We start from the raw sequence: 14502 nt of genomic DNA, 5'->3' as shown, positions 1-14502 counted from the left end.
GAATTACTCATATATAGAGATTGAGCAAAGATAATATCTTCACAAAGAAAGTGAGTTCAAAATCAAATGCCAAAGCAAGCGGTTTGACTGAATGTCTCTCTCTCTCTCTCTCTCTCTCTCTCTCATAAATATCAAAAAAAGAAACCCTGCACATAGGCATTAAGATTTATATACACTACCGACGGTAACACGCATTGTATTAAGGTTGAGTGGTTATACATAAGACAGCGGCGTCAGAACGTTCGATAACCTTTGAACTTCTGACGAGAAAAACATGCGCACTGCACAGACAATGTGATTTTTTAAAAGTGCGCGATGGAAAATGAAAGTAGTGCCAATGAGTGTGTGTATTGCAGGAGATGTGAAAAGCACGTTTTCTGTACAGACTCACAGGCATACTTCGTCCCTGGGACCTATCTGAATGTGATAAAGTTCTCCAAGCTTAATGTCAGACATCAATAATAAACGCGTATGCGCATGGCTTCGTATTAAATGTCTTGTGCAGCCAACATTTTTTTCCATCTCAGATCCCCACCTAGAGTAATTAGGATAATCACTTTTTTAAAGGGATCCTTTCATGAGGATTTTATGTATGTATGTATACATGTATGTATGTAGACATACATGCTTGTCTGCCTGTCCGCCTTTTCTGAAGGCAGACAGGCATGTCTGTCTATCCGTCTGTATAGGGTACATATATATAGGTAATTAAGGGGGATATAGATATGTAAGAAATTCCGTTTGTTAGTCTGTCCTGTAACTTGTACAATTAATAACAAATATTTAGTCTTTAGCATAAAAAATTAATGTTGTTCGTTCGTTGAACAGTACCAACAGTAACGTATGCTGTGCTGTGTATCAGATGTACCTGCTGTTTTGAACTTCTACTACGATACACCGGAGGAACAGGAAAGGAGGTTCAATTTACTCGTAATAAAGATAAGACTCCGCCACACGGGCCGTGTCGGTCTGCTGTTGTGTGGAGTAATATTATACAACACGAACCATACGAGGAGGGGGTAGGCTCGAGATCGGTGAAGCAGACGGTAGAGTCATCAACGTAACATGATTGATACAGAAATTCTCCTCTGAAGTGCCAATGTACGTTCGGACAACACACAAGTAGCCACGAATGTGACCCTCCTCAATCTTATACTCAACATTTCGATAAAAAAACTTTAACAATATGGCACGTTTTTAACTTGTGTGAATAAGGAAATTTGACATGGAGCCGTCTGTAGGGGTTAGGAATATGACAAGTTCCAAGGAACTATGGAGACAGATCCGACTGGAAATGAAGGAGGTGATTCAGAGCCATTCCACCCTTCTATTGTTACCGGTGGTCATTTCGTTCTTTCTTCTGTTGGTTTTCTTTTGGAGACGTTATCTGCGATGGACCGTCCCTTGTCAGAGCTCGCGTCAGCTCAACGGTAAAACAGTCATCGTCACAGGTATGATCAACGCATGTGTAGGAATAGGCCCGTCACACGTGTGACGTCATTACTATGTCATCACAGGTGCCCTTATCATTGATATGACGTCATTGTCACAATTGTCCTTATCTAGCTGTGATGAGGTCATTAGATAGCAGGCGCTTTAGCCAGAGATGTAACATCATTATCACTTCTCGCCTCCTTTGGGATGTGGCGTAACAATAACAAGTGTTTTTAACACAGGTATAGCATCACGATGACATGTACTTTCATCCCCGGTATGACGTCATAATTACAAATGTGTCACATAAATACTACTAAGTACCTTCGCCTCATGCGTGACGTGCTCGCACTACAGATGTGACGTGATTCCATGTATGTTCACCTCAATGTCACGTATTTTTCACAGGTATGTCACATTACCGAAGGTACGTTCCAGTGCGTTATATAGCGTCATAAGCACATATGCTAATGACGTCACCATGACGCCATTACCAGATTATAACAGAACACATCAGAAGTCTGCATTACGTTTGTTCGCTACAAAGTACAGAAAAATAGGAACAATTGAACGATATTTAAAATGATCATGTAACTGTCATGTTTTCCAGCCATTAACATTCGCATTAAAATATTCTGAATTAAGTATATAGTTTTGGTATCTAAATCTTACTTAAACCGTTGCTAATTAAGATATTTGTCTTTTGTAAATCTTTGATAATATCTAATGACTAGTTTGATCGGTTGAGAATCCTACTTTATTTTAGATTTTGTTGTCACAGATTCACAATGTCAAAGGCCTTGTGACGTCATAAGAAAAGTGATATTTAGTTAAGGTATCTTGATTTCAGCCTCAAAAATCATATGAACGTAAAAAAATACAAGAAATAAACAAAAATGCAATAGTATTGCTGTGGTTAATATTATCTTATATCCGTATCTATGTCATCGGGATTTGTTGACTTCTTTCTCTTAAATCTTTTGAAACATGCTACTTTGAGAAACAAAATCAGGATATTTAGTACATTTGTATATCGTTTTCGTCGATGAATTGTCCGTTTTAATATGTAAGTTCGCAATTTTGTGTCACACGTTTTAAGTAGCAGAGTTAAACTAGGGAGCATAATGGTTTAATATATTAGTAATTTCAATGGTTGGTCGATCTATAACCCTATGATACGTTTTATGAAGAAAACAATGTGAACTTAAATGATAGCCAGCGTGCCTGGTCGACCTCAAATTCATAAACTCTCCATACTTAAGTAGTTTTTTCTGATGCTATTCAGACATAGCTTTGGCGTATATAATTAACATACATATGTAGATATTGTTTCGCCGACCTTAAAGGTCAACGTTGTTGTGAGAAATAAGAAAATAAGTGAAACGAAACGATGAATACTAATGAGGATGTGACACTTATTAGTAGAATATTCAACAGTTTTCCAGCCCTTACTTGATATAATTATGAATAAAGTAAAACGATATAATAGCAAAAAGCGCTAAATGTCTGGAATATTTAGCTGAACACATCGAATTCCTCCATTATTAAATGATCACACCATTTTTCGGATTTTAGTTCGAGCACGGTAGAGTAATTCACATGTGCACTTTTTGATGACTCTTTTTCGTCATTCAGTGTTTCTAGGGTCGACCAAGGGAGATCAAAATCGCCTTAAATGAGTATCATAATTAGATCCCGTACACTAATATATCCATAGTTTATCGTGTGTTATTTTATCTGGATTCTCTATATGTTGTGTATTACAAAGACATATCTTGGTCCTAACTCTCGTTTGGTAGACTTATTACGAAACAGGAACGAGGGTCAAGACATGTTTTTTTTATATAGATGATATAGGGTGTTTACTCTAGTATTCTTGGATATCAGTGTGTGATTTTGCAGGCAGCTAGACATGTACAACGATCGAATTTCATGTCATGTAGACTTTGAATTGTATAAATGTAATATTGTTAAAACGAATATGTATTTATGTATTAATATATAAATGTAAAATTGTATACATGTAAAATTGTATAAATGTAAAATTACACACAGTGTTTAAACGTATCACTGTAGAAATGTTTCTGTAGAAATTCAGCAATCTAGTCATGTATAAATTTTTTTAAAAAAAAATCGACAACGAAACAGTTAAAACGCTGAAACAAAGAAACATTAGCAATCTATGTTTAACTTTCTTATTTACTTTGTTATTGTGATAGGAATGGGATACGCGCAGTGTTCAAGCATAAACATATATATACTATTTGATAATTTTATATTCGTGGTGCTGAATTTTCGCGGTTTTACAAAAAAAAAAAAAAAAACCCAAAAAAAACAAACAAAAATCTTCTTCGTGGACTCTCAATTTTGTGGATGAATATAGTGCACTAAATATACTTATCTAACAGTTCGTGTACATATGAATTTGTGAATTCAGGTTACCCACGAAGTCAATAAAAAAAATCCCTCGCAAAAAATAATGATTTTATAGTACTTTTACAGCCTCGTTTAGGAAATATGTAGATTATGCAGAGAGCACCTTCATTGTTTAACATATCTATAGAATATTATCATAAACATTAGGATAAAAATAGTAACGGTTATGCTCTGTTCCATACAGTTATGTTGATATTAGTTAGTTTGTTTGTAACACTCACATATGAAAACAACACTGCCGAGGGAATCAAATGGAGTGTAAAATTAGTATATACTGATGACTTTTTTCAACTGAAGATATATTTTACTTCTACAAAAACGTACCATCATGATGTATATAAATATTTATCTTATAATCCCAATCATGCAAGGAATTTGTTTATTTTCTTAGATTGTCTTCTCATTACAGAATTTAGATACAAGATATACATAATAGTTTCAGTGTAACTTGGCTGCTTTAATGCACTAGTTTTACACAATCACTAACGTTATAACTGTGTATACTGACACCCTGTATGATTCGACACATAATATTTATTGATAAAGTTGATCGTAGTCGAAAGAAGACACTTGACTCAGTAAGGAAGGTTTAAGACACATATCAACATAAAAAAGGTGTAGTTTAGAAGTCCTTATAACACAACCAGTTGATAATTGCAGTGTGCCGATTCGATGACTACACGATCACCTTCATCAAACAAATGACCAGTGTGAGACCTCCTAGTACCGACGTACGTAGACTACGAAACGGTACGGAACCGACCAGTTTTTTCGGCTGTACTTGAATCCCATGTACTCCAAGTGTGACGAGATGGTAAACAGATTATAGACAAAACTATACACCATATGGTAACAATATACTGTGGTCAATTCGGCTACGCTTTGTTTGATACTTGGTCACAGATAGTTATGGCAAAAGTTAAAATTTTTCAATTGTAGATCAAAGGTCATAGTCAAGGTCGTATGGTCAATAAATTTCGTACCACAGGAAAGGTCCTCTCACAAAGAACGCACATGTCACATATGAAGGTCATACCTCTAACGGTACAATAGTTATTGGCAAAGTTATTCTTGACAACAGACAAACAGACATCATCTTTCGACCTGGGAGCATGACAGTTGTAGAATATTGATCTGATATTTAAAAAGCTTTTTAAAATTATTAAAATAGAAGGTTTTTCAAATAAAAAGTTACATGAAAGCGCTGCAAATGTGAGGCTAGGCTTGGTTCATTCATAAATTCCTATCTAGCCGTCTTAACGTCCGATACACATATATATGGCAGGCCTCTCACTGGTAATTAAGTCAGCGTATGATATATATAAATCGTAATATCAAAGGAATTTAATTTTGAAAAAAAAAATGAATTACAGCTTAGTCATGGTTTTATATCAATTACAATTTAGTTATGATTATGGATATGAGAGTTTTCTTTTCAAAGGCGTGAAAGACGATACACGTAAGGTTGTGGATTATACGTCACCATATGTACTGTAACTACCTCTAATATACATATATAAAGCTTGAACTATTTTGCACCTTATTTCTTTAAAAATGCTTCAAAAGCCAAGAAGTAATATACTAAAGATGAAATTTAAAGCTTTGATTTTGGCAATATCTTCATTGTTTTTGTGGTAAGAGCTTCCAACAGCCTAGCGGCATATCCACAGGGGCAAAATGTACTCTTCTTGTGTTGACTTGCTTTGTTTCATAAATATCTGAATTTATAAAACAGCTTATCAATATAGGACACCTTGCCAAGTCATTCAATATCAAACTTTCACTGTTAGATCTTCTACATGTGTTAAGTAACAAGAAATTTATTGACTACAGCCATCGGAAATACCTATTTAAAATCAAGGACACAGAAGCCTCTGGTCTAGCTGTCGTTACCAACAGGGGTTAGCATTACCAACAAGGGTTAGATTTACCAACAGGAGCTAGTTTTACCAACAGAGGTTAGTTTTATCAACAGGGGTTAGTTTTACCAACAGGGGTTAGATTTACCAACAGGGGTTAGCTTTACCAATAGGGGTTAGCTTTACCAACAGGGGTTAGATGTACCAACAGGGGTTAGCTTTACCAATAGGGGTTAGCTTTACCAACAGGGGTTAGATTTACCAGCAGGGGTTAGTTTTACCAACAGGGGTTAGCTTTACCAACAGGGGTTAGCCTTACCAACAGGGGTTAGATTTACCAACAGGGGTTAGCCTTACCAACAGGGGTTAGCTTTACATACAGAGGTTAGCCTTACCAACAGGGTTAGCTTTACATACAGAGACTAGCTTTACCAACAGGGGTTATCCTTACCAACAGGGGTTAGCTTTACCAACAGGGGTTAGATTTACCAACAGGGGTTAGCCTTACCAACAGGGGTTAGCCTTACCAACAGGGGTTAGCTTTACCAACAGGGGTTAGCTTTACCAACAGGGGTTAGCCTTACCAACAGGGGTTAGCTTTACATACAGAGGTTAGCCTTACCAACAGGGTTAGCTTTACATACAGAGACTAGCTTTACCAACAGGGGTTATCCTTACCAACAGGGGTTAGCTTTACCAACAGGGGTTAGATTTACCAACAGGGTTTAGCTTTACCAACAGGGGTTAGCCTTACCAACAGGGGTTAGCTTTACCAACAGGGGTTAGCTTTACCAACAGGGGTTAGCCTTACCAACAGGGGTTAGATTTACCAACAGGGGTTAGATTTACCAGCAGGGGTTAGCTTTACCAACAGGGTTTAGTTTTACCAACAGGGGTTAGTTTTACCAACAGGGGTTAGCTTTACCAACAGGGGTTAGATTTACCAACAGGGGTTAGCTTTACCAACAGGGGTTAGATTTACCAGCAGGGGTTAGATTTACCAACATGGGTTAGATTTACCAACATGGGTTAGATGTACCAACAGGGGTTAGCTTTACCAACAGGGGTTAGATTTACCAACAGGGGTTAGCTTTACCAACAGGGGTTAGATTTACCAGCAGGGGTTAGATTTACCAACATGGGTTAGATTTACCAACATGGGTTAGATTTACCAACAGGGGTTAGCCTTACCAACAGGGGTTAGATTTACCAGCAGGGGTTAGCTTTACCAACAGGGGTTAGCTTTACCAACAGGGGTTAGCTTTATGACAAGGATGATCACTTTGATTTCTCTGTAGTGAACATTTTATCGCGATAGAGTAATACTCCGGCTTCATAAAGTTGTGTTTGAATTTTGCAGCCGATTCGAAACTCGCAATATCACGACTTTCGTTCAAAAGATGCAGGTTGATGGGAAAGTTTTATAGTCGCCGAAGTAATGTCATAGAAAAGTATTCTATTTTTGTGTGACATGATTCTGGACGTATTTGATGTTCGTTAGTTCGACTGTTGGTTCCGTTGTTGTACACCTTGTTCTCATTTGAAACGTGATATTACTTACTTGGATTGACCAAGGTTTACATAGCTGAAGACGGAACACTCTTCCGGAACACCTGGTCTTATTCTTCTTGGTTTTTTTTCAGGAGTTTCCTGTAAATGTTTTGTTCCTATTTTGCCCTGGTTTTATGGTGTTTGAGTTTAGATAATGATTTTAGTGTCAAGTTATTATTTTCTGGATGTTTTTTTTATTGCCACAGCATCAGATAAGTTCAACACAGAGACATTAGAGAGATCCAGGTTAATGAAGACTATTGGGTGGGCTTTTTCATTATTATTTTTTTTGTCGCTGATGTCTTCGTGAAATGTTTTATATCCCCGTTGGCCGATACTATACATGCTGGTTCCATTGTCAATATTGTTCGCATGTGAAGAAGTGAAATTCCTTACCTTGGGCAAGATTAACATAGCACGTGTCGTCTATAAATCAGATGATGGTACGCCATACATATTATCTGGTTTCATTGTATTTGTACGTTTTGAAAGGTATTCTTGTACATCTTTCTATCATTAAAACTTTGACCTCGTTTCCTGTATTTTAAGTGTTTTTTTCTTTTCGCTTACTTGTTGGTATTTTCGTTTTGATATTGAAAAAAATCCTATCATATTTCTTAAATTATTGTGGTAAGTGCATATCATCGTCTTTATTTCAACATTTGTTTCCCAAAATATTGATTTTCATCTTTAAAGTTTCAACACCACAAGCATTAGTAACACATCTTAGTAAGGCGAAAGGGCTATTTGACTCAGTATAATACATTAATCGGTATTACGTTTTTACCATTACTTAATTTGCATTGAAATGTGGTGTTCAATTCTTTGTCTTTTGGATGGAAGTGCGAGAGGGATCTTTTTGTGGAAGGAAGTCGGATAACAAGGGGAATTATACCCCTTACCTTTTCACTTCTAGATGAAAGGCTTGTACGTTATTACAGCGCAACCATCGATCACCCATTTCGTAATATTAGAAATAAGAAGTTATTATATTTTATGCTAACTATGACCAAATCATCATAACATGCTGTTATATTTTCACAGGAGCATCCGGTGGACTAGGCAAATCCACAGCGTACGAATTAGCCAAAAGAGGGGCCAAGGTCATCCTTGCCTGTCGGAACCTGAAGAAGGCAGAAGCAGTTGCAAGGGCGATACGTTTGAAGACACATAATGATGACGTGTACGCATCCTACATGGATCTAGGAAGTTTGCGCACCGTCAAGGAATTCGCACAGGACTTCCAGGAAAAGGAACCAAAATTGGACATCCTCATTAATAACGCTGGTGAGTACAAACACAGGACCACATTACGATGATAACAAGTACAGATATATTAAATTTAAACAAGCAGGTGGATGTTTTAAGCCAATGATATTGATACCTTTATAGAATGATACTGATAATTAGATAATTTATCTAGATAAAACTAAAAACACTCAAGATTTCCTTGATTATATACATGATATAATAACTAAATGAAATACCGTTTTTAAATAATCAACCAGTAATCTAACCAGTGGTTAACACTTTGTTATAGTTGCTTTTTGTCATATCTTAAGTACATTTTTCTTATTTCAAATAACAAGCCTTGCAATCGTTATGCTAAAGACCTTACAATCCAGCAATGCAGTACTGATGTTGTAAGACAATATTACGGTCTTTGTTTTCGCCAATGTATTCAAACAAAATAAAGGTGAGAAAAATCATACTCGGGAAGTTTTTGTCATCGATGATTCTTTGTTGTTAATATATATAAAAGTGATACATACTTTTTCTTTAGCTTACATGGGGCCGCGAGCTACGACAGAGGACGGATATGAGAGAAGTTTCGGAGTTAACTATCTGGGTCATTTCTACCTGACCTATCTTCTGAAAGACAGACTGAAGAAGTGTGCTCCAAGTCGTATTGTCAATGTATGTTCGGACTCCTATACCAAAGGCAAGATCGAATTTGAAGACCTGGCGATGAAGAACTACGATATTTATGGCGCATATGCGCGCAGTAAGCTGGCAATAGCGCAGTTTACAGTTGAGGCGCATAGATGCTGGTTCCCGGATGTCGTACTTGCCTACGCTGTACATCCAGGTATTTCTATCTAATGACCATTATTTATGATCTATAAAACATCCCTATTAAAATGGGACGGCATCAGAACATCTTTAAAGCTATACTTCTCTGGAATTTACATGGCTATATAATATCTGATTGTTTGTTTGAAAAGATATCTCCTGATATTCGCATCAATATTTTTTTTTATTTAATCATAATTACACGAATATGAAGGAAATGTTTATGTTTTCACATTGTCATAAAACATACATAAAAGTATACAAGACATCCTCCCATTGTTTATTATATGCTTATAAGTACTTAATTTGACCAGATTTCTGGTATTGAATACAATTTAAAATATATTAAATCTTGTAGAATCAAATTATTTGAATCATATGTAAAAGATGAAAAAGCAATTACGTCCCGGCTGTAGAAACGGTTGTAGTGCATTAACCATACATATGTATTTAATCATATGAATAATGAATTTTCCAAAATGCCTCTTTCCTCATCTCTGGTATTTAATAGCTTACTGATACATCCGCAGATAAGTCTAGTGCATGAAAACGTTTTACCGAGACCACACATAGTTATTTAATTTGCTTCAATATCCTGTTCCAGGCTGTGTTCATACGGAACTGCTGAGGAACTGGCCGGGGCTATTTGGACAGGTATTACGCGCAGCAGCAAGGTTTCTCTTCAAGACTCCCGAGGAAGGTTGTCAGACAATCGTCTACTGCGCAGTCGCAGAAGGCATCAGAGATCAGTCCGGGAAAATGTTTGAGAACTGTAAACCATTGAAAACGAAGGATTTTGTAAAGGATAAAGCTAAAGGGCGGCAACTCTGGAATAAGAGCTTACGTTTATGCGACTTAGACGAAGAGCCCGACGTTTCTGATGAAGAGCCTACATCAGAAGTGAACCCTGTGAGGGTCAATGGAGAACAGGCAGAGACAGGTGCTAAAAACCAAACAAATCTAGAAGAGAAGAAAGAAAGATAGATTTATAGTTTTAATACACGTGAGGGAGTGAGTGAACAACTGATAGAACACGTGTGCATGCTTGTTGCTGCTTTTATCTATTGATTTTAAAATCTAGGCAGGATTTGTTATTGTTTGACTGCTAATTGACATACTTGCTGTGTCTATGCATTTTTAGGGTAAATATAGGTGCATGATTTCACTGAGTGATGTATTCATTATGTTCACGAGATAGGATAATTATATTAATTATATTAATTACCTAAGCTACAAAAGTTTTTAATCACACGTCAATCCGTCCACTTTTGTCTGTGATTCTGTTGAAAATTTATATATATATTTTTACACAAAGATAAGATTTTATGATTTCTTGCTTAAAAGATTCAGAATCACGGATATTTCTATTTGTGTGATATTTTATGTGTTTGATGTATAAATACTGGCACATATGAAACAATAATATGTCTATGTTTACAAATACGATATATAAGAATACTTCAGTAATTGCAGGAGAAAAGATAACAGCCGGTGTAGGGTAGGGGAGTGTTGAAGGAGAGGTTCTGTGTGAATTTAGATAAAAGGGTTTAAAATTATATCTCTAAGGATTTTAATAAAACAACAGGAATCGAAAATTTTCAGATTAAGTTACTTGTGTGCAACAAGCGTGACACTTCGATTTTACCTCGCCTTTCGATCGTACTTGTCTCAAGGTCGCTGTTTAAATAGAGAACTAAACGTGATATTGTTGTTATGTAATATCAGAATCTTGTATTATATTAGATTGCTGTAGTGCAGACATTTTCAATTAAAAAAACAACAGTTTTCCTAAATCAATTAGACGTAGAATTATGCTGTTGTGACTTTAATATCATCACACGTGACGTCATCACAGATTGTTTGATGTGCATGAAAAAGACGTTATTTCACCAATGGAATGTGTTAATTTGCTTCTTGAAATGTCGGTTTCTTTTTATAACTTAACCTACAGTTTGATGATATTTAAAATTCGCATTTTTATACGTTCCTGCTGATCAAAAGCTTAGATGTATGACTTTCGATATTTCATTTTTCCCATATGGATGTCGATGTTACTGAAATTGGAGGTATTATTATTATCATTATTACAAACTTAACGGCCCGTCAACACGGGCCATCAACCAGTGAAACACACAGCGATCAAAAAAAGGAAATAACATCAAGCAAAATAAAAGGTAAAAGACAAATGCTAAAAATCTTAAATTTTTATATTGTCACGAAAGATTAAAATGTCATAGTCTATACCATATGTTTCAGATAACCTAGAATTATAAATCTCAACAGTTTCAAAAAGGTCTTTAGACTTCTAACGTTACGATAAATAAACGCATTTCAACATATATGATTGGTAATGTTGAATACCATTAGATAATGGTTTCACTTTAACGAGATACCTGGTCATAGGTACGAATCTTCACCGAGGATTACTACATGAAATATATAATATAGTCGTCTCCAATTTCCCAACTGATGTACCAACGAATAATGAATGCGGGAAGCCCGAGATCATTAGATATCAAAAAGGGAAATGGATGGATTCGTGGTGTAAGGCTACTCGCAAAATCATGTTTATGAGGAAAAAGGATGTCGGGTATATTTTCAATACTGTTGAAATATATACCAGTGATGCTGGATGATTATTCTTGAATTCTTAACGTGTTAACTCGGCTGGAGGAGTCAATCAGTCAGTGCCTGTTAGCAGCCTCATGTCTGTTTTGATGGAATGCGTTTCCGACGCTAAACTGAAGGGTAACCAACTCTTTGTTTTGATTTAATAGATGTAGATTATATACAGGTAGTTGAGTGGGAAGTCGTTCTGTGATAACTACCAATTAATACCAGCAACAAGAGGGCGTTGACCTAATGAATCTACCGAACGCGAGTGTACCTGATAAGGACGCTGAAGGAAAGGTGGAATTTTAAAATCTACTTCATCATTGGAACGCTATGAAAACTTGTCAATACACTAAATTTTAAGGTCTTTCGCCCCTGTGTAACTGATATAGTATTTATCAGCATGTTGATATACAGCTATCTGTATTATCTGTGTAGTATGGATATATTTTTCCTACACAGATGTTTGGCATGTAGCGTTTTACTGTTATATCTTCACCCCGTTTAAGTGGGTGTTTGTTTACATGGCGAATCTCTCATGCCAAGTCGGTGTCGATGCTCGCAACCGAACATGTTACACGAACCTGTTAGTATACTGGTGATTTCACTTCAGTGTTTAATACTTGAATGTTAAAGGTTTAAACGGTGGGATGCTATCCACAGGCGCCTTGTAAAATTGGTACTTTCCAGAGACGATTTTACCGATAGTGACTCTTAACATATTGAAAGCTCGACTGTCGATAACGTTTTGTATATCACATATATTTTTATATTTAACGGGATCAAATGAATACACCTTTTACTAATTAATTTATCAAATCCACAAGAATGACATGGTAATTAGGTGTGGGGTAGGCTGAACATCAGCTATGAAAATGGAAATCCCTCGATAGATAGACATAGTACAAATTCACCTTGTGTATTAGTTTCATTTTAAAATGGATTCTGAATTTCGAAACCGAAACAATCATATTGTATAAGTAGTGATAGTATTAACGTTCTTAAGCATTTTTGTCACACCTTTTGAGTATTTCTTCCTGAGTTCGGGCAGCATTAGCATAACAAAGTGTTTCGGAAATAAGGATAACAAAGTCTGATTATTAATATGCCCACCGGCGACTTTTTTATTTATTGGTTCAAAATAATCTGTATTATTGGCTACATAAAATTGTACTGACTGGTGAGAAATGTTCAAAAAATCTGATATCATGTGTTGCTTAGTATATGTAATGCTTTTGATATTTCTTGTGTTTTTGTGTTTATTTTACTTAACAGTCACTTCATTATTCTGGGCACATAAATGTTCGGATGTATAGCGATAAACTTTTCAGTTCGTTTATAAATGTTCTTTCCAATGTTTCAATGAAGATCTTGCTGAAAATAAAGAAGACTTTGCATTTATTTTTTCATACAAAATATATTTTGTGTAAATATTTTTTTAAATATTTACATGTATCAAAACTAACGTCGTAATTGAGTAAATAAAAAATATGGTTTATTTTGATCTATGCCTATATGTTCATTAATGCAATTTACGGCTGGGCAAATACAGTTGAGCTATTTTTAGAAATTAGATTATGGATGATTCTAGTGTTTATATAATGTTGATATATATATTAAGCAGATAGACATGAGTGTGTTATGTCATGGGCACAGTGTATATCCGGTTGCTAGTCATGGTATTTCTACATTATATGAAACATAAACAACCCGTCAGAACACATTTTGCTATTTGACATTGTACTTACGTTTATTGGAATGCATGTTACTTATATATTTATATACTATGCAAGTTTGTGTCTTAAAATAAATACAGAAGCTGTTTTTGTTGAAACGTTCTTTCCCTGCTGAGATAATTATTATATCAGATTTTCAGAACAGTAGGATCATCTCTTATCGGTCTGATATTAAGCACACACCTTACAACCTATTGAGAGTGTGCGTCAAAAGGTCATAGGTGACAAACAAATCAAGTAACATTTACAAGGAATTCGTTCAGTACTCTGGTGTGAAAATCTAATTTCTCGGTTCAAAGGGCCCATAAAGCATTAACGGGAATACATCTTGTTTCAAAGAGTTTTGAAGAACTGAAAAAACACTGCGTTGTACTTTCTTAGGTGATCTGTTTTTCTTAGAGATACGGAGAACAAAACAACCCCAAATAATCGATGTTATTATACAGAGATCGGTTGAGAAGTAACAGCACCGAGACTATATCCCGCTCTATACCAGCCATGTGTACATCAAATATAGCTTTATCTATATGACATACTGGTTCTACTTATCAGTTTCGGATAAAACCAAATGTCAATAGGGATTCAAATTACTACCATGATAAGTAACAACCGCCGTCTAAATGTATAACAAATGTAACATTGACACCTGCTTAAGTACTCAATAGAACTGCAAAGTTTTATATCCCGATGTTAACTATATCTGATACTTTTGTCAAGATATTTTGAACATAGTCAAGTATTTGACTTTTTAAACAGATGTTTAAACCAGACACGACGAACCCATTTTTTCCGCCTGTTTC

At 35.7% G+C, this 14502-nt stretch overlaps 1 protein-coding gene across 1 annotated transcript; it reads left to right on the top strand.

The window, feature by feature from the left end:
* Positions 1 to 940: 940 nt before the first annotated feature.
* LOC132548841 (retinol dehydrogenase 13-like) lies at positions 941 to 13790 on the top strand. Its single transcript, XM_060212736.1, has 4 exons — positions 941 to 1451; positions 8325 to 8567; positions 9064 to 9369; positions 9958 to 13790. Exons 1-4 carry the CDS (start codon positions 1226 to 1228, stop codon positions 10335 to 10337), a joined length of 1155 nt encoding a protein of 384 aa, XP_060068719.1. The 5' UTR covers positions 941 to 1225; the 3' UTR covers positions 10338 to 13790.
* Positions 13791 to 14502: the final 712 nt, after the last annotated feature.

Source organism: Ylistrum balloti, unplaced genomic scaffold (genome assembly GCF_031769215.1).
Source record: "Ylistrum balloti isolate Yb309-2 unplaced genomic scaffold, AGI_CSIRO_Ybal_v1 Utg370028, whole genome shotgun sequence".
Classification (NCBI taxonomy): domain Eukaryota; kingdom Metazoa; phylum Mollusca; class Bivalvia; order Pectinida; family Pectinidae; genus Ylistrum; species Ylistrum balloti.
The sequence above is the reverse complement of the archived record's forward strand: the minus strand, read 5'-3'. Positions and strand labels throughout refer to the sequence as shown.